Here is a 21,499-nt window from a genome sequence, read left to right as displayed (position 1 = left end):
TTTTCATAAAGTCCAATATCACATTTTTAAGTAACAGCTCTCAACTTGGAGAGTAGTTCTCCATCTCTCAATAGCTCCTTTACACTGTTTCACTTTAAGAGCAAGGAAAAGGCCTAAGAAGACCTCAGCAGTAGCCAGACAAGGGCAGCATGAGGCGCTAGGGAGGACATCAAGGGCATTGCTGCACCACTGCTCCTTTGCGTAGACCAGCTGAAGGTGGGTCGGGGTTACAGCAGCACCCTCCAGCAGAGCCTGCACGCCCCAGAAAAGCCCACAGCAGAGAACACATAGAGGGGAGAAAGCTGCCTTTGGCTCTTTTCTTGTTCTGGCACAAAGGGACTCTATCTTCATCAAGATTTAAACATATCTAAACAGGAAAATGATAGGTATTACTAGATGGTCTTTAGTCTACCATACCAAGTTATTATGCAACCCAATGATTAAAAAAAATGAAGTCAGATATCTACTTGTACAGTAAGAGGTGTGGAAGATTAACACAATTCACTTGCAAATTTGATGCATTCTTCTTCATTTCCAACACTTAACACAAGATGGAGTTTCTTTCAAAGAGCTATACTGCAGATGAAACAAAAGCTCTGAGGCAGGAACAAATGTATGTAATTCTCTGCTCTCCATTACATAGATAAGACTAGATGATCAGAATAACTATTTTTTTGCCTTTAAATTCTAAGAAATAATAGATCAAACATCTCATTTGTAAGCAAATTAATGCTTCTACTTCAGCACCTGACATTAATGATCAAGATAGCAGGCGCCACAACTTTTCCTATCCCAGGTTTAGGAAGAGAGAGCTGTGCTTTCTCCAGCACTGGTAGAGCACTGCTCAGTAAGGGTTTGATTTTCAGACATTGTAGCTCCTGAAGGCTCTATCAATTTACTACTCTCTTGGTGCTATAAATCCTATTTGAAAAAAAAAGCTAATTCACATCAGGGTTTTCATGGTAATACAGGATCAGCTTCTGTTCTTTGTGACTTGGCAAACCAGAAAAGGGGAAAAGAAAACAATTAACAAAGACATTGACATAACAATCTTATTCATTTGTTCTGAAAACAGCAATTTTAATTGTTTCTAGAATGCCATGCACTGTATAGAAGGTGGTCATGTGTTGGCTCTGCCACAGCCAGATGTTGTCCAGCAGCCATGTAAGCTCATTCTCAGGACACTGTGGCAGAACTCATATACCACGCCGACCAGCACCATCTGCAGCACCATCCTGACACAGCCAGACAGATTCTGAGCCTGAGCTTGTTTGCAACCAACCAAAGCAAATGTATGATTACCCGTTGAGCCAAGTGCCTATGAATACTGTATGCAAAGACATCACAACACCTGCCATTAAAACCTTGATAAGAAGCAACACTACATTAGCACTTCACAGAGCATATGAAAGAAAGCTTCACAAAAGCTTCTTGGTGCTCAAAATATGGGTTAAAATAATAACAGACCCCCCCCCCCCCAAAAAAAAAAAAATTAACCAAAACTTTGCAGCAATGAATTGAAGGTAAGTTCCAGAGTGTGACAGGGTTTCTGTAGGTCTCCAATCGCAGGACTACAGAAGCTCTGAAAGACACACTTGTATTATTTTACAGAGTAGTATATGAAGATCTGCAAGTGTCCGGATATGATTTTTAAGGATGCACACATGAACAGAACTCATGGAGCTGCTAATAACATGAACTTCTCATACTTAGTTCATTTAATCAGACAATCAATGACAGATTGTAGAATGATGCATTATAGAAGCTGACAATCTATTACAAAACGTGCAATATAACCTGTAAAGAACTGCAAAAAATGCATATAAAGAAGTATCGAACTATAGATTCAAGCTGCTGGACTGCTAATCTCTACTCGCTGTTTAACACACAGCCCTGAACAAAGAGAAATGAATGACAAATCCTGTTTTGCACTGACTTGTATGGCTGGAGAAACTGAGCCAATCTGCTGGGACTGGGAACAGGCTGTCGCAGCTGTGAAGCAGCTGCATTGCAGACTGCCTGGAGAGCTGGTGGTCCCAGGAGAACAGACAGCAGCCGATGGGAGAAGCAGATTCTGGATGGAGCCACCAACTGAAGGAGACATGTCTCAGTGTTTACTTGCGCAGCACAAGGCTGCTCATTTTCTGAGGTGTCTCCTCACCTTCTTGTATTACAGACAAAAATGAGTCTGGAATAAAACAGCTAGTAACTTGGAAGCATTCTCTTACTCTTTAAATGGTTTTGTGTGTTTTTTTCCCAGAAAATCTACAAACACCAGAGGAAATTAAAAGCTCAGAGAAAAGCTCATGCATTTCCATTCTTTTGACACTATACATAAAGCAACTGGCTGTTAAAGGCTGAAGGGAAGAAGGAAGGTAATACATTAATTACAAATTTGCTCTTCCAAATTATAGAAATTAATTGTAATTCTCTAAAACATTAATAGTTTCAGTAAAAATGGCCTAATCAGTGTAATATTTAATTATCACCTGAAAGCCCTCTCATTACTGACAAAAAAAGAAGTTGAAAATCTGGAATTTGCCCAGAGGGGGCACTAGGACTTAAGTCTTCAGTGCTTTTTCATAGTCTAATGGATTTTGAAATTTGTTCATTTATAAATTTTTTTTAGTAAAAGACACGTTTATTCTCAGTTTTAATGCAGAGCGTAAGTTCCTAGCTCAGGCCTCTTTTTACTTTATATGCCAAACTCTTTTCTGCTACCACCGTTTTAAGGGTAGTACTGAAACAGATAAACTTGTTCATCTGCCTTGGACATTTTTTTTTAATTTGTGAAAAACAATCGTGCATGCCCAAAAAAATCATGTCTCTTAGTGCCTAAACTGCTCATTTCTTTTTCAATTTGGATTTCATTTCTTTTCAAATATCTTCTTAATTCTAATGTACAAGTAAAATCAACACAAGTAAAACAGAAAAAGAACTTCATGCTTGAAACTGAAATGGAACTTGGAAAATACAGCTGCAATATTCACAGCTGTCAGACACTCCTCTGTAACCACAGTCCTGGCATTAAATCCCTGCAGACCCTCTCTTAAAGAAAGAGCTGATGATAATATTCACACTTCCTACTCTTTGCTTATTTGTCTTGTCTAGTTAGTAAGATCTTTGGGCAGAAATGTCTCATATCTGCTCTTTTTATAATGGAACCTGAATCTTGTTTGGTGCTTTCAGATGATGTCTCTGTACAGCTATGAGACAGATAAAAGAGAAGCTTATATTGTGAAAGAACATTATCTTTTGCATGTTTATTCAGTTTGATAATATATCCCTCCTACTTGTACGTAAATTCTTACCATGACAATTTACTACACCACAGTAGCAAACACATTTCACCATTTCAAGGCATGAAACTTCATGGCAGAAAGAAAAAATTTATTTCTTGGGAAATCATACCTTAAACCAAGTTACTTGAGGCTGAGGTCGTCCTGTTATTTTACATGAGAATTTGCCTGTCTGTCCTTCTCGCACAACAACTCTGTTGGGTTTTGTAGCAAACTTCGGTGGACTCTCTCCCCAGATGCTTGGTCTGTGCTCCACAGATGGAACGGTAAGTCTTCCCCTGGAAAGGCAGTCAACATCCTACTTTCATAGAAGAACTAGGAGTTCCTGTGGTTAGAGCGTACTTCAGGAAGCATTTCAAAACAGTGGTCTGCCAACCAGGATATCTCACAAATAGTAACCAAATTTTCAGCCTAACACAGTATTGGTTTTCAGCCAATGGGAGAAATGCAATGCTGGCGACGACTGCTCTTGCCTCCTCATGCAATGAATAGTATGATGCTATGAGCCTTCATCCAGCATACACACAACTCACATACAGCCTTGGGGACAGTTCAAGGTGCTTATAACCAGAGCTGGGCAAACTAAATCACAGCAAACATGCCATACATTTAGTTTTTCCCTTTTCCTGTTTTTGACTCATCTACAGTTAGATTATTTGTGCATACTTGTTCACTGTTCAGAGCTGTCATTTTGTTGGTTTTGACACTGACCGTGATGACACAGTAATTTGTGACTATGAATCAGCAATTTGTTTTTGCAACACCTCTGATGCAACATCTCTGTAGAGATTATTAGTTTAGGGACTGTTTCTGTTTGGAATCACATTCACTACAATATTTGCAAAGCAAACATGAAAAGCATCTCTGTAGAGATTATTAGTTTAGGGACTATTTCTGTTTGGAATCACATTAACTACAATATTTGCAAAGCAAACATGAAAAGAACACAGATGCAAAGTACACCGATCCAAGTGAATGGCAAAGAGTTATCTGTTACGTGTAAAGGCCCAGCTCTACTTGCATAGACAGCACAGTTGTGGAACATGTGTAACAGAACTACAGTAACTACAGTCCAAAAACCTCAGTCATATAGCTATAAAACATCAAACAGTATTGTAGCAAGACAAAAAAAAGTGTAACTTATATCCGTTAATGTCAAAGGGAACACTCGCACTCTTTGTTCTGAAGACCTGCTAGAATCAAGACACACACTAGCAGATGGCAGATGGTGTTTTTTGTTTTTTTTTTTTTATTAAGCCTTCAATTTCAAGCAAATCAAACCATTTCAGGGCCCTGTTTTCCAGATGGCGTCTTACCCCATGCAAATGAGATGTGTCAATACCTTTCCATTTCTATGAGGTAGATACTAACAGAGACCACATCACCTCAGTCGAACAAGGTGCTGCCAAGACATGATGGTTGCCTTATAGGCAACTTGAGGTTTCTGAGTAAGACAAGATCATGATAAAAGGATTTACATGGACAAGAGGAATAGTAAAAAATCTTGGGAAGAAGAGTGACTGCAACATGCTAAAATGGAAAACCTCCAACGTAGAATTAAATAGCTGGTGGCTTTTACTGTCTGCTTCCTCATGCTATCTCTAAACAAGAGCATAAACATTTATTAAAGAGTTCTTTTCATTAGTGACAACATTTAGATGATGTCCCTATATTCATATATTTATACATGTATACTAACACATTAAATGAAAATCAGTTATTACACCCTGCAGGTTTACAACTGTTTACTAGACGTATACTAATAGAAATTTACAATCTTTTTCTCTTCCTTCCTCCATGTTTATGGAAGGTATAAATCCTCCAAGCCTTATTATTAATAGGCTTAAAAAGAGCAAAACATATGAGGACGAAAAATAAGGACAGTCCTTCCAACTCCATGCAATGCAATAAATTATAGTAGCTCTTTGGAAAGCCTGAATGGAAAACAAAAGTTAACAGCAACCTCGACTGTCATTTCTTGCTTTCATTATTTATCATGTGCATTTCTGTAGTACATCTGCAATACAGACAGCACCACAAGAGAGCTTTCCTAATTACTCAGTTTCACTTACTAGTCAATTCTAAAAATCAAAACATAAACAGTATTCATAGCAATGAAGAAATTAAATACTTCAATTTTAATTATCTGTATTCTGACCACTAACACAATCAGAAACACTGATTTTAGTTCAAGTTTTCTAGGACGACTCAGTCCTAGTGGCGTAAATCACACATAATCCTGCTTAAATTCAAGTTATTTATAAAGAAATAAACTCAACTGTTGGGACATACGGGTCTAGGTTTTTAAAGCAGTGGTGTTCATTTAATTGTAAATGCCTACTAAAGTGCAGAAGTACACAGCAGAAAGAAGACTCCTGCATGCCAGGGTCAGTGCACATCACCACTTCAACCCATTCTTGCTAAAAATTACTCTAGAATAAATTAAGTCTTTCTATCAGACTACAGTTTGCTCACTGTGTTACTCAGAAAGGGTCGAATTAAATATGAGAGAATGCTTAATTCAGCTGATTTAATTTCTTACTAATCACTCTGATGAGGTGATCTCTACAGGGGCTATGGACTTTGAACTGCTGGAGTCAGCTAGCGCTGCCTTTGACAACCCAGCCATTCTTGCTGTCCTCATCTTACACATGGGAGAAATCACACCAGCCAGTTAAAAACGTTCTTTATTCTATTCCAGTGTGATGCTGTACAGAACTGGCAGTCATCTGCAGTAACTGCCAGGTTTTGGCTTTCTCCACTACCCCTGCCTCTTCCACAGGAGATGAGTCTTGGGGATATGTTTCCAATGAGGAATTACTGGTTGAGGTACCAGAACCCTTTTTGACCAGCCCTCAAAATGAATCAGAAATAAAAAGAGAATGCAAGAGGCTCTTGAAAAGATTAGTGTCTGTTCTTTAAAAAGATTCATTTTCCTAAGAAAACGTATTTGGGTCTCTGTTTAACAGTATCAGAGCTGCTAGACTGCTTACCCAGGAGTTTTGGCATTGGATGGCAAGCTGAATTTCTTCAAGGAGTTTCCTGTAAGTATAGGACAAAAAGATAGGAAGTCAGAAGTTTTGCCAAGACTACCGGGAATTATAGATACTAAGGCCTACATAAAATAAGCATTTCTCCAGCTTTCAAATATAAAGAGAAAAATAACATCTGCAGAATAAGGTTATGTCAACTGTAGTCTAAAGTTAGGCTCTCCAACTTCAAGAGCAGGTTTTACAGAGTTGCCAGCTAGCCCTTGGCTTCAGCAATATCAACGCTGCAGATTACTTGTGCAAAAACATTTTAAAATAAGTGAATAAAAATGAAAAAAATCAATTAAAAAATAAAAAATAATCTATATAGTGTAGCACTAACTCAAATTACATAAGAAAAGGGTTTTGGACTCCTGAAGAGGATTTTCTTTGCTTGTTTGTTTTTTATTCCTGTGTTTGTTGAGACTACCTCTTCTGTGAAATGATTATTTTTGAAGCACAACAGTGCATCGTACTTGCCAGAGTACACAATATCACTCTATGCACAAAACCATGTAAGCTCAGTGCCATCTGCTGCACAGAGAATTCCTGCTAGCTTTGGCACAGAAAAAAGGGGGCAGTGATGTGGGATAGATCCTGAGTGACAATATGAAACAAACAACTCCAGTACCGCGAAAAAATTTCCTTCTAGAGTTTTATAAGAATCTATATTAGCACTCAGATAGGCCAGTCATATAGTATAGAAAGGTTCACTAATTTAAGGTAGTAGTCAACTCTATACAGATACCTTTGCCGAATATAGAATAATTTTGCGCTTTGCTATCAGGATCCATAGCAGGATTATCAGAATAAAGACCACTGTAATTCCTAAACTCTGAGAAATTCAGTCATTGTGTAGGGCCATCAAATTGCTTTTAAAGCATAGCAAAAAACAGGTCAGAACAACCAGTATAAGAAAAGGTTTAAAAACACTCTGCCTCCTTGCAAGCTGTCATTTGGACAACTTTAGAATAGGAAAAAGTATCATTCAAATATTCTGAATGATTTTTAGAACAGAAAGCATCAACAGTCATGCCAGAGCTACGCATATTTCAGTGTGTATTCCAAGGATTTCTGAAAGAGATTTTAACTCTGAACCCAAATGTTAATTTGCTTTGCTTCTGGGATTTAACACAAAGTTGTGACCTGAGAAGCTTTGATATTCAGCAGATCTCTGACATGATCAAATTGCAAAGACAGAGGTAGTGCTATGGATTTCTATCCTTCCCTGGGTTTGTGTCACTCCTTACGTTTTAAATTTGGCAGTTTGCAACTATCTAACATGCAGATGTTCTCTTAAAAACTCCTAGGTTTGATCTTAGCTGTTTCCCATGTGACATTAAGTACGCAACTGCAACCAGGCATTCTGCTTTGCAAATGGTAGCGTACATGGAGACCTCCAGAAATCCATTGCCTCACAGTGTGTTTCTTCACACTGTGAAAGCATCCAAGATTGCCACAGTTTCTACTGCCTGAAAGAAAATCCTTACTTTCCAGGCCTCTGCTCCTGTCCTGAGTGGTGACTTCCATGAAAATCAAGGAGATTTAGCAATGAATTTAAGGCCAGGACTCTTGTAACTGGTGCCTCATCATACACATCTGAAGTCGAATGTGTACTTTATCTAGCTATAGACATGTAGTTCCCTGCAAAATGTCTTAAAATGTAAAATCCCTCTGAGAAAGGCAGAGAAACAGAGCAGAAAGGTCTCAGAAGACATGGAGACAAATGCCAGCTCTTACCTGATCTTACATGAGCTATCCCCATCCTAGAAATGTGACGTCTGTCAGCCCACATCTTGTCTCGCATCTCAGGATGAAAGGCAGAGCAAGGCTGATGCCTTCGTGAACCCAGCCTGTCACTACTATGTGATGCCGGGGAAAAGCACTTCTGCGCTCCGTGCCTGTTCCCTCATCTTGTTTATCCCCTTCTTGTTTATACTGCATGCCTCCTAAGGCTGTACAGCACTGGTGGTGCAGGTTCTCTTGTTAGACTAGCAGAGAGTTAATTTGAAGGGAAGCTCATAATATGATGAATCCCACCAAAAGAGCAGCTCTAGCTAAAACTAACTACGTGTTGTACGAGCTGAAATTTTACAGTCATACATAGCTAGTTTCAACAATTACTTCAGCAGATAGAACTTCACAGGTTTCAGTTGGGAGTCACACATAATCATACACATTGCAAAATTGATGCTTGATGGATACATGGATGGCTGCCACTTAAAAAAAAGATATTTATTTAGTGATAAAATGGAATTGTATTAGTCCATTGAGCCCTTCCACCAGAGCCAGCTCAGGCTGACTATGCTGCTGAGTGTAGCCACAGAGCAACTCAGAGGAAAGGGGCAAAGAAGACACCCCCACAGACAACCTCAAAAAGGAATCCAAACCAGTGTTCTCTTAAGACCCCAGGAAGGAAAGCCCATAAGTAAAGCCAAGAATGGAACATCAATCAAAGGTTAATATAACAAGTAGTTCAGATATGGTAGCAGGAAGGCTGTTAAAACCACCACAGCACTGGATGAGAAATCAATGGAAGGGAGAATCAAAAGAGAGGATGGAGCTTGGAGAAGACAAAGTTGCTCACAGCAGTTGAAGGTTCAAACTTTGCCCCTCACAAGCAGAACACGTACAGTCAGAATCCCTCTTCTCCTAGAGGAAAAAGGAAGAGACAGGCAGAAGATGGCTGTTTCTTTCATGAAACTTCTGAAAGATCTTTTGGGCTGTTTCAAACTGATGGCCCAGCTTCTAGAAAAAAGAGGTCCTTTACAGCTATTAGAATATTTCTGCCTTCTTTGGGGGATTAGAAAAATACACATCCTGTTCACAAACATTTTCTTAGACAATTTGTAACCTGTTTATAATTTTGTAAGTACGAATCCAGTATCTGTACGATAACAAATGTAAGAGTTTTTACTCGCTTCAGTCAGGTCCTTGATATGCAACATAGTCTCCAATATGAAGTCAATCTTAATTTGTAAAGCTAGATTACTACTAAGGGGTCAGAAAATATAAAATATAAATGTTATTCACAGTAATCACATATTCCCTCACTAGAATACGTTCTACCCTGCTTGGCAATACAGTGTGCCACTGAACATGAACTACATCACAGATGTCAAAGCTTTCATTGTTCTGACAGAAGCCTCCACCTAATTTTTCAAAATATTTTATCAGTTTTTTGCAAGAAAATTCCTGTGAATGAATAGGGTTAATATACCGTTCATAGCTTACAGATCACCAGAGGAGATGAAGGATGGAGAAAGTTGTTAAGTATAGCATGCAAAAATAGTAACATTAGAAATTAGCAAAACATTCTCTAAATACAGGACTTTGCACCCTACTCCCTGTGCTCATATTAGAGTGAGGGCTAGGACAATGGGATTTCTGCCTTCCAGTCCTGTCAGATCACTCTCCCAAAGACAACAGCAATACAATTAATAAGTCTTACTCCTGCTCCAGTTAGAAACCATGTATGTACAGTTATGATCTTAACCAGACAGTTTAATACACCTTGTCCACTCAGTGAAACTCTGTAATCATCACAATAGCAGTGTAAGTACGCTCTTACCTTCCACTGTCAATTCCACAGTCACCTGACGAACACCACCATCATTTGCAGCCTCGCAGGTGTATTTACCACCATCACCTTCCTGCACACCTTTGATTACCAAGCTGAATATCCCCCGAATGCTGCGGTCCACAATATAATGTTCTCCCTCTGGGACAGGGTGCCCATTTCTGTACCACGTGATCTGAGGCTCTGGGTAGCCTCTGACCTGGAAAGATGGGAGAGAGAAGGCAGAAAGAAGGTAAACAACAGATGATCATATTAGGAAGAAATGCTGGGCATTCAGCAATGCAGTGGAAAGTTCTTGACACAGGAGCTGTTAAGCACATACTCTTTGCAAGCCAAATGGCAGAACCTAATGAAATGAAGAAACTCTTGGATAAGTCGAACTGTTAAAGTCATAAGACTAGTCAGCAGATGGATACCTATGCACCAAAAGTTTTCCTCTAGATCTGTTTGCCTGCAGACATATCAAAGGCACTAACAAAGAACAATCACACTCAGCTTCCCACTCAAAAGCAGAACTTTTGCCATACCTCTGAATATGCAAGGTATATAGATCAAGCATTTATATCATGGTTGCCAAGGATTAGGCTTCTACTGTAAATCTGTATGGATCTATCTAGTTTTCAGGTGTGCTGAGAAGTGGTAACTCCTGCCAATATACAGTCAAGAGATGCAGGCACTTTCACTTGACAACTATTGTCTCGGTCCTTAAAAGCAGAATATAAGAAGCTGCCATCTGAGGAAGTGCCATTAAGAGGCAATCTGAAGTTATGGTGGCAGAATATAAAGACCTAGATATAGTCACAAATACTGCTACATATAAGTAGCTTTGTGATCTGTTGGTAGCCCAGAGAAGAGATTTCAACAACATAAAGCAGTCCTATGCTCATTAAATAGTTACTGTATTAATATATTCCTGCCCACATTAATGCCATGTTAATGATACCTCCAGATTTGCAGACAGATCCTTCAGTTGGCAAAACTGACAACAATCACTGATTTCAATGAGGTGGCTGAAACACAGCTGAGGATCTGTCTTTTTTCCTTTTTTTTGATAAAAATATGGAAAAAACAGACATATACCAGTTTTCCCCACAGAATTAACTCATCAGGCAAAGATTCCTCCTCTACTTTATAAGAGATGCCATTGTCTTTGAAGGTTGCTTTAGTATGTGTTAACTGTTACAACACTTCCTCAGTCGTCATAACAACTCTTGATTACAGTATTTCCCCCTTCTTTCTTTTCCCCACTCTGATATGTTAGCTCTCGATCTTCCAGCTCTTTGATCCTTTGCCTAAATGTCATAAAGTAACTGAGTGGATCAAGATGAAGTGGGATGCGTACTCTTTGTAGCTGTGTTTGCTCACTGAGAAAGCAGCAATGCTGCATTCTGACCCATGTTATCAAAACCTGACAACCGAATAGGAAGCCCCTCAGCCTCCAGGTGGACAAAATTTTGATGACCTGTCTTGATTTGAAGAAGGCTTGGTTGTGCCTTGTCCAGATTTCTCCCAGCAGCCTCCTCTCTTTTTCAGTTCAGCATTTCAGCTCTGCCGCCTTCTGCTGCACAACACTTACTACCCAAATTGCAATCTTTAGCCAACCAGCCTTACCTGTTCCTAGGTTCTCTTCTTTGCAGACCTGTCATTTTTAATCCTGCCCCACTTCGCTCCAGCTGGGTTTCTCATCTGTCAGAGCTTAATTTACAGCTGCCAGAAATGTTTCTCTTTCCTTTAATTCATTGGGTATCAGTTTGAACAAATTAATTTTGCTAGCGATGTGGTGATCCCTTCTTCCTGGCACTATTTACTTATTATACAAGACGTTGTTACAGGATGTTAATGTTTGCCAAGCATATAAATACACTGAATAAGCTGGAAAAACTTTCCACTTCTGGTACAAACTTCTCAAGTTCTTTCTAAGTTTATCTTTACCTATGTAATAACCATGTTCTATGATGAATGAATTGTGGGATCCTGCGCAACAAGGAGTCTTGGTTACTGTTTAAAATTACCACTGCATCTTTTTAGAGCTCTCTGTGGCTGTGCCTTTTCTTTCCTGTGCTATCTAAAAAACAGTAGCTTCCACCAAGTGATGCCCCTTAGCACTTTTCAGCACACCGGTTTAGTGCTTACTCACAGAGCAGGCTCCCAGAAGGGATATCTTTCCCAGCGCATCTCATTTTCCCAAAAAGGAGGCTATGAAGAATGAAGATGTCATTTTTACAGTAGTCTAGCATTTGTGTGCTGATAATATGCTCACTGGTACAGAAAGTTAGTTGTAGCAGAGAGCCCTTTCTGACTATTACTTTAGTAATGCCCTACCTATCTTCTCTTTCTAGATTAAGAGAGCAACAAAGAGATGAAGTGATTTACCAAGCCAAAGAATCCATTAGAATGGCGTTTCTACTTCTCATTCCTGCTCTAATGAATATTAACTTAAGTTTTCCTTAAATTTGAAATATTTTAGGCAAAGTGTCTTTGAAACTGCTATTTCAAGGGGGATACAGTAAATCCACAGAGCAGCACTCGGGCTGACATGAAGAACCGCCACCTCAGTGCATTACATCACAACATCTTGACTAATGTTAGTTTGCCACGTCAGTTCACAGCTGCTGAGGAGATTCTGGCCTATGAATACAAGTCATTAATTACACTTCACCTACTATATTTACTATTTTTCCAATTCACAATCATTCCGTCTGGTATTTTCTATTACATACTGTTTTATCCAGCTTCAAATGGCTGAAGTACAAACCGTCCATCACTTCTCCTGGTGAACTAAAGGGGTTGAAGCAGTGGGAAGCATTTTCCTTCCACTTTTGCTTTTGTTTTACCGTATTCCTAAGTCCCTCTTGGACCACATGAGGCCATTTGTACCTGGCCCATTAAGTTCCGGCAGATAATTACATATGCCCATCCAATATCACACAGCTGAGCCTATTTTAAGTATTTTACCATTTCTTCCACGTCTGTTTATTTCATGCTTCCTACATCTGTATTATTTTGGTCATGCACACCTCTACACTTAGGAAATGTCACACAGAAAATTACAAATGCAGGCAATCAGCATGCCATATCCTTTCAAAAGTTTGAGTCATTCTCTTCCCAAATGCTGTATTTTTTTTTCGTTCATTTTTTTGATGAAAATGAAATGATGGGAAAGCAGAAGTTTACAGAACCGCTTTTCTGTGAGGATTTATTTCAGGTTTGGGCTTGGAATGTGTTTCAGACTGAGTCAGCCCTCTCTGAAATACACAGTCTTGCCATAAAAGTGTCAGGAACCCTTAAACGAATCACTAGTTACTAGGTTTTGATCCTAATGGATCAATTCCAGAACTGCAGCAGGTTTTATATTCCTCCCTAACCTTTCCAGAATCAGTAAAAACATCTGCCTTGAATAATCCACAGCAAAGAGAAATTTATCTGCTTATTTAATGCCCAGCAGCAGAGGGCTATAACCTTTATTTACAGCCTGGCCTATATGAGTATTGCCAGTCCCAGTGAGGTTATGGCTTTTCTTTACTGGCTGTACAATGCTAACAAGGAGAAAATTGACAGCAAGCAGCAAATAACCCCCGAATTAGCACAAACAAGGGTTTTGAGGTTTTGGCCGGACCCATCAATTGCTTAGGGCCTTCCTGAAGAAGTCTGCTAAGACAAAACAGGCCTTTTGCTCTATCCATCCACACAGGAAGAGGGAAGAGCTGTTGCTTTGAAACTTCTGCTCTCTAGATTCAGTTCTGCATCTAGGCCTAGGGGAATCCCATTGAAAACGGATGGTCTCAGATCCCCAAGAAAAGAAAGAAAAAGAAAAGAATACAACAAATCTATGAAGCTATCCTTCCAAAGGACAGTAACATTCAAAAACACCTTCCTACAAACTAGACTCCATTTTCACAAGCCTACAGGCATTCAGTGACCAATACAGACAAATAGGTTCAATGACTCTTTTCCTTGACCATTCCAAAGTGCAAGAAAGACTTTCCAAAACTTGGCCAGTAGCTATGCTCCACACAATGGCTGCTTATGTACCAATTAAAAAACAAAACAAGACAAAACAAAACAAAAAAAAACAACAGCAGTTTGTCTGCTCAGATGCATCATAGTTGCAGCAGCAATTTAGGGTTAATATGATGCACTCTTTTAGTTTACGCTTTTACCTTTAGAGTCATGTACTGCTTTGTGGTAACCACCATTGGCTCCCGTGAGGTTAACAACGAACACAAACCCAGAGCATCCAGAAGAGTCAGCCACAGTTAGTAATAATCTGAAGTGTAGATAACAGTGAACGTTGCTGGAGAGCGTACTATTGCTGAGTGAGAGTCATTCTGACTAGAGCACCTCCAGACTACTGGAAATGATGGCAAACATTACATGACATATTCTAATATTCTGCTCATTACACTAGCTGAAGTGCTCAGTGCTTGATGTTAAGGACTAGATATATGTCACAGAATCATAGAATCATAGAATTGGTAAGGCTGGAAGGGACCTCTAGAGATCATCCTGTCAAACCCCCGCTGCTCAAGCAGGGTTACCTAGAGCATGTTGGACAGCACTGCATCCAGACAGGCTCTGAGTATCTCCAGAGAAGGAGACTCCACAACCTCTCTGGGCAGCCTGTTGCAGTGCTCTGTCACTCTCACAGTGAACAGATTCCCCGTCACGTTCAGGCGGAATTTCCTGTGGTTCAGTTTTTGCCCATTGCCTCTTGTCCTGTCGCATGGGACAACTGAAAAGAATTTAGTCCCAATGTCACATATTGCTACTCAAGGTCATAGCAACACACAGCACAATGAGATAAGAAATGAAATAGCCTATCAAAAGCTTGTCTTGGATTGCAAAATCCCCCAAAAGTACATTGTATGCCGACTGGGACAACAAAAGTTCTACCAAGAAAGGCAGGCAAACGGACAACTGTCATGAAGTCACCATTCAAAATAATGCTCCTCTTAAAGATCATTTCATATAATACAATATATGAACATACCTAAACATGGAAGTTTACCATGATTGTGGGTTTTTAAGAACAGATTAGACAAACACCTATCAGGAACGAGAGGTATGAAGTTTAATCTGCCTTAAGGAAAAATGGATTAGTTGGACTGTCACGAAAACAAAGCTGGAAGAGACTATGGCTATAAGATCACGGACATTGAATTCCAAGAGAAACCACAGCAAATGGTTGAAGTGTAGTCATGTAAGGCTGGATTCCTTCTTGCCATATTTGACATTAGCATCATTTTAACCCTTCATTTTTACCATGAATACATGGTAACTCACTGTATCTTTTCTTTCTAATGATTATTCATTCCTCCTGCAGGGAAAAAGGAGTCTTCCACAGAAAACCCTGCCCAGCAAAGACTGTAAGATAAACTGGTTGGTAGATAATGTCTGACAGCAGCAAACTCCTCTAGCAGAAGGGTAGGAGGGATGCTTGTTGGGATGGTTACCCATCTTAACATTAAATATCACAAGAGAGAGCTAGCTTTTTGAAAATCCTTTGCAGTCCATCCTCTGTCTTATTGCCACGTTCAACTAGGAACCAATCACTCTTTGGAACTGTAGCCCTGAAAAGGCTTACAGAGATCTGAACTTAAAAAAGGAATAAAAAGAAGACAGCCTCACTTACACTTAATAGATGTTGCCAGTGAGCTCCTTCAGAGATTATGATTTGGAGAGTTCATTAGGGGCCACATCAAGAGGAGACTTAAGAGGCAAACAAGACAGAATTGAGCTAAGAAGGAAGGGAAGAGTAGAACACCTGCAGTGGTTGACAGAGTTTGATCTTTATTCTGCTGTCTTCAAATAAAAGCTGGCCATAAAAAAGTAAAGACTTGACCTGGCAGCTACTCATTATCTAGCAGAAGGTAAAATACTAGCGCCTTTTGCAAAACTTAAGCAATACATTCAGAGATCAATAGATCCACCAGACAGTATCAAGAAAACAAGAATGCAATTAAGTAGCATAACAAATTTTTAAATGTAATTCTATTCAAAGAACTGAAGACGTAGGAAAAAAGCATCATATAGCAACTTACTTACACTTGAAATATGGTAGAGACTTTACGGTATATCTCTCCTTCCAATATCTAGGTATCAGCAAAGAAGAAAACTGATCATTTTATTCCAAGTTACCTGATAGATGGATTACGTTGAAGGTCAAGCAGTTGAAGGCAACCCAGTACCTTTCTGCAGCCCCAAAGATCCAATCCAGGCAGTTAACAGCTGTTCTGTGGATGTGGCTTATGATATTCCTGGTAGGTCATGTAAAAAAAGAGATGGTTCCCATAGTTATCAAACTCTAACCAGTGTCCTCTACCTGCCTTCAATTAAGAGCTAAGAGTTTCTGTATCCTGATCTTCATCAAAAGGCTTGTGAGAGAAATCAAGTGCTTGAGAACAGACTTAGTAGAGGATGCTAAGAACTTGGTACACTCTAGCACATGCCCTATCCAGTTTGCTTTCTAACAAGAAAAAAGCCACTTCTTACTCTTATAGTTCATATGCATGTGAACTATTTCTGTCAATCTTAGAAGAATTGTATGTAGAAGAATTGTATGTAGAAGAAAAGTATGACAAAACTGTAGAGATTATGATGTGAGCATCATGAATATTACTCCATCTAATAGATGCTATAGTTTTATTCTATTGTTTTGATTAGGGCAGGTGGGAAATATGATTCTGGACAGCACACCTATTTCACAAGTCTTGTAACAATGCTTCTGTCAGGTCTGAACTGCAGTCCACTTTGACAAATGAACTACAGATGTTCTTGATAAAGGAAAGCGAACATGATACATTGTTAAGCTCCTTCTGAGACTTTAAACACACACAAACCATATATCAAGAATAGTTTATCCATTTAAAAAGTTTGCTTCTAAAACAGAGAACCTCCCTGGCAAGGTTAAACATGAACATGTTAAATATTTGTGGACTTATCTATGACCTTGCAAACAAAGCAAATAATGATACCTCTTCTGTGGAGTAGTCTAGAATCTATGATAGCCTCATTTAAAACAAAAATGGAATATATTAGTAGGACTAAACATAGCTCACTTCAAAGCATTACCTATAGTACCTACAAGAAACAATACTGGTCTTTCTGTAACCCTTGGGTATGTTTTTGTTTAAGTGCTAAACTCTGATACATTACATCTGGTGTTTAGGTTTCTTCTTCCATGTGCATACAATCCTCATAAATTAGTTCTCTGGGCGTAGCCTTTACCGGAACACTACTCAGAAGACATAAGCCTGCACAACTGGTGTGTGCAAATTATCTGGTTCTCCCAAATGATGTGGAGCAGTGACAGAAAACCGACAACAGAAGTCTTCAAACAGATTCTTGTCTTTAAAAAAGAAAAGGGCAGGAGACAGAGAAAAATAAAGTAGAAAATAGAATAAAACATCTGCAAAGCACCTCCAAATGCTACAACTCATTCCCCAGTCTCCAAATAACCCGTCTCTGCAGTCACCATGTTCTATTTTAAGCAATATCAAGCCATACGTAGTTATGTTAAGCTTGTCTCTAGGTTTTACCTACAGAAACTTCAAACTATACAGGCTTTGCTTGGTTCTCACTTGTGGCAATGAAGAGAAAACTTCTGCTAAATTGAACTCTTTGATACAGCTGATGTTGATACTGTTGTTGATATTTTTAATAGTGTCGATGTTGAAAATCTCAGATTCTCTTACAGTCTCAAGTAGAGAGATCATAGGCTACATCACCAACACAGAGCGTCTTCCTCAGTGTTCCCTTTGCCATGATGTGAGATGAAAAACAATTACCTGAAGACGCCATTCATAAAACAGTGCAAGTGTAAGGAGAGTCAGAAGGTGAAAGAGACTTAGCACATTCTCCCTCTTGGTTAAAGACTGCTCCTTTAAAATCACTGCTGCAATATAACCTTTAGTGTGCCATAGGAAGCGTGACTCTTCTTAATCTCACGGAAAAACCTTTGGCTTAACTTCATAATATGCTGAATAACGTGTATTTTTTACCGATTTAAAACAAAACAGCAAATGTTGAGCACTTCTCATTCATTTTGTCCACTGTGCACAAATATGGGGATATGAATGAAGAACAGTATACTTCAGTTTATTTTTAGAAGTCTATTAAAAATCCATAATATCATAAATCCATATGCAAAGGGTTCAGATTACAGATCCTGGGTCTAATATCTAGATTGTATTGCAGGATTCAGGTGAAATGGAAGCTAGGGAAAGATAAAGATCTGTATATTTTCACTGGAGAGATCCATCCTTTGAATTTGATTTTGCTGTCTGGCAATCTGAAAAGGTCTGTGCATCTCCTTGGCAAAAAGTCCAGTCACCCTAGAAAGTGTGGAAATCATTTGATCACATGGAAGAATTACTCTCTGTCATGCATGTGTGTTTATTCCATCCCTAATGCTCAGTACTGACAATCTAAAACTCTGTAGCAAAAAGACGAGAGTTTTCTCACACAGAATTCTTTCATAGTGATGAAAATTCATTAGATCTTGCTTCACTGACTCTGCCATGCTTCATTCGGACTTGTTAGAGAGGCTGGAAACATGCTTTCAGTTTAGACCATAAACCAGTACTGACACTACATGTATGTGCTATTTAGATAATTTAGAAGAAAAGTATGTAACCAGGTCTACTGAACTGCTTGTGCATCTCACAATTTCTAATTGTGTAAGAATACAGGTACCCAAGGACAAAATGGTCATGGCCATTATGGTGGTCATGGGCAAAATATGTCACCAGAAATGAAAAATACGTAAAACAGTAATACATTAGAGAGTTCTTAGAAATCAGTAGTCCTCTTTGTAAGGAAGACACTGTGGACCCTAAACGTTTGTGAAGCTTTACACAAAAGATAGGAAAAAAGCTGGTTTGTATTTTCCATCCAAAAATGTCAAGCTATGAGATGATCCCCAAACTAGATATGCCTCCTGCACATAGTGGGAATTTAGAGAGTAGCCAGAAGTTATGCTCTGGAGCATTCAAGTTTAAGCAAGTGCAGTAGCTTAGTACAACATTCGCACAGGCTTGGTCAGGCCTCCCAGGCTGCATGTACAGCACTGTGTGAACAGCAGAAGGGTCGATACTGAAATACACCCTTTTCAAGTCAACCTTGGTTTCCACAAAAATTCAGCATTCCTTCACTCTCTTCCCTCCACCCAAATTTTAAGGATTAAAATGATAGAAATATCTATACACTTGGCTAGAGGTATGCGGAAGATGAAGTAAAAGGGAACAGAAGTACAGTGTTCAGTAAAACAACACATAATTAGATTTATCCCTTCCCTAGTACAGAATATAGCGTATTTGAGGACCCCTCTTCCCAGACCTCAGATCAAGGATACAAACCTTAAAGCCCAAGATCAAGCATTATAAAAATCCTAAACTAAAACTCTCAAGGGTCAAAGCAGAAAAAAATATAAACAAAAGAGGTAAATATCCAGATTTAAAAAATACTGCATGTGGCTTCAAATGGATAAACAGCAGATCAGAAATGTATAAAAATATCTGTACTGGATAAGGCTAAAGGTTCCTCTAACCTAGGCCCTGAACCCGAGAGTAGCCATGGTAATATGCCAAAGAGCAATAGTATAAAAACAGTATATGCATCAACTGATTCTCTCCTAGCCTCTCCTTTTTGTGACTGGCACAAAGACATCCACAGATCTTGTCAATTTGCAGTTGCATCCAGGCCAACATAATAAGATAATACCCATCAATATCCTCCATGATACTACTAAACTTTTTGAATTCATCAATGCTTTTCCTCCAAGGTATCTTCCAGCAATGAATTCTTAGTCTAACTATATCAACCAAAAAAATTACCTCTGATTTGCTTTAACCGTGCTGTCTGATATTTCACTGTGCCTCCATACTACTTACATTTTGGGAAATAGCAAACAAACATTATTTACTTCCACATCATTCAACATTGCATAGAACTGTATCAAATCCTTCTCTGCTTGTTTTATTCAACTGAAGAGCCCTAGTTTAATTATTCTGTGCTTGTACCAGATGCCACTAAATACCTCCAATAGTCCTAATCAAAGTTCCTGTCTCTCTTCTAACTTAAGGTTGGGAAAGACCAGAACTCCATGAAATATCCAAGATGAGGAGCACACAGATTTCTGGAGTGACACAGTCCACTTTTCTTTCCAAGTAATTTTTAACATCCTAATGGCTGTATTTTCCTTAGCCTAAGCTGATTAATCAGAGAGCTGTTCAGGGGAAAATCTCTCTTCTGAGTGGTAATAGCTAATAAAAAGCACACTAGGTATGCATTATTTTTCTACTTCATGCCTTTCTATATCAAGGCCAAATGGCATTATAGTCCAGGCACTCAACAGAATAGGAGCCTTTTGCAGATCTCTCTTCACTAGTTTTAGCTCTGACTCTCTTAAATAGTTCTGCTCGATCTGCAATTTTTAATATGTCACAATTCAACCCCTTTTCGCAGATTACAGAGGTGCTGAGCACGACACATGCCAGCACCATTCTTTAGGGGAATGAGCATTTACAGTACTTCCAACAGGAAAAATTTGATGACCTATCCATGGAAGACATGGTCTGCTAACCAAAAAGTAGACCACAGCTGCACTTCATTTCTCTTCGTATCTTTTTATTTAACAATAATTTCTTGTAAAATTCAGTGTGGAGAGTTCCTAGAGGTGCACGTATATTGATTGAGTGTTTAGTAACCAGAATATAGCTAGTTATCTGAATAAGGCAATGCCTTCCCAGGAACCTTAATGTCAACAAGTCCATCTCTCTTCCAAAGGACTCAAGTGGAATTTCAGAGTTGCAAATTTCATTTCTAAGTTCAGATATGAGTCCCAATCAATGTAGTTCTTAAGAATATGCTTAAGCTGTACTTAAATCTTTTGGAATTAATCATATGCCTAGGTGCTTTTCCCAAATTAAAGTTTTATTTCATCTAAAGAATTAGTTTAAATTTATTGCATTTGAGGTAGCACTGTGTTAGGCCTCTTCAGACAGCTCCAAAATAATTTTAAACATTATTCAGATGGAACAGGGAATGCTATTAAGGTGCACTCTACCCTTTGCAGTACACCGGACAGAAGGAGAACACACACTGTACAGAGGAACACAATTCTGTGTATCTATATAATTAATCAGTTAATGGACCTGATAATGTTCCTAAACATCCGTTACACTAATGCAGGCATTTTCACACAAGTGTTGCAGTCCCAGAATGGTGGTGGCTTTCTGATGGAGCTTTAATTAGTGATTCCAGAGGCAACATCTGCCTTTCTACTTTTCCACACTGTAGCCAGTTGACCTACCGCTGTAAACACACGGGGCAAGTTTTATGCAAAGAGCCCATATAGCTCGCCTGCATTTTTCCCCCCCCTCTCCCATTGAAATACAACTTTTCTGCACTTACCATGGGGTTATAAGTATGTTGAATCTCTGTTACTCTTTAGATCTATCTTCAGACATTGTCCCAAGTCTTCCCCTATTTTTTGAAGTTTGTTTGGGCTGGCAAATCAAAAGCAGTCAGATGCCTTAAACCTTTGCCAAAGTCTAGGAGAAGTTCAGGCTAGCTCCCTCACTCACTCCCCA

At 39.0% G+C, this 21,499-nt stretch overlaps 1 protein-coding gene across 1 annotated transcript in view; it reads right to left on the bottom strand.

Moving 5' to 3' along the window:
- MYLK (myosin light chain kinase) overlaps positions 1–21,499 on the bottom strand; it is a 151,559-nt gene that overhangs the window by 114,343 nt on the left and 15,717 nt on the right. Inside the window, exons 2-4 of the mRNA XM_062578956.1 lie at positions 9,900–10,107; positions 6,293–6,341; positions 3,412–3,577 (exon numbers count right to left, since the gene is read on the bottom strand). Coding sequence (XP_062434940.1) covers positions 3,412–3,577; positions 6,293–6,341; positions 9,900–10,107 — 423 coding nt within the window. The remainder of the gene's footprint in view (positions 1–3,411; positions 3,578–6,292; positions 6,342–9,899; positions 10,108–21,499) is intronic.

Source organism: Rhea pennata, chromosome 6 (assembly GCF_028389875.1).
Source record: "Rhea pennata isolate bPtePen1 chromosome 6, bPtePen1.pri, whole genome shotgun sequence".
In the NCBI taxonomy this organism is placed as follows: Eukaryota; Metazoa; Chordata; class Aves; order Rheiformes; family Rheidae; genus Rhea; species Rhea pennata.
This window is presented reverse-complemented; position numbering and strand designations above follow the sequence as displayed.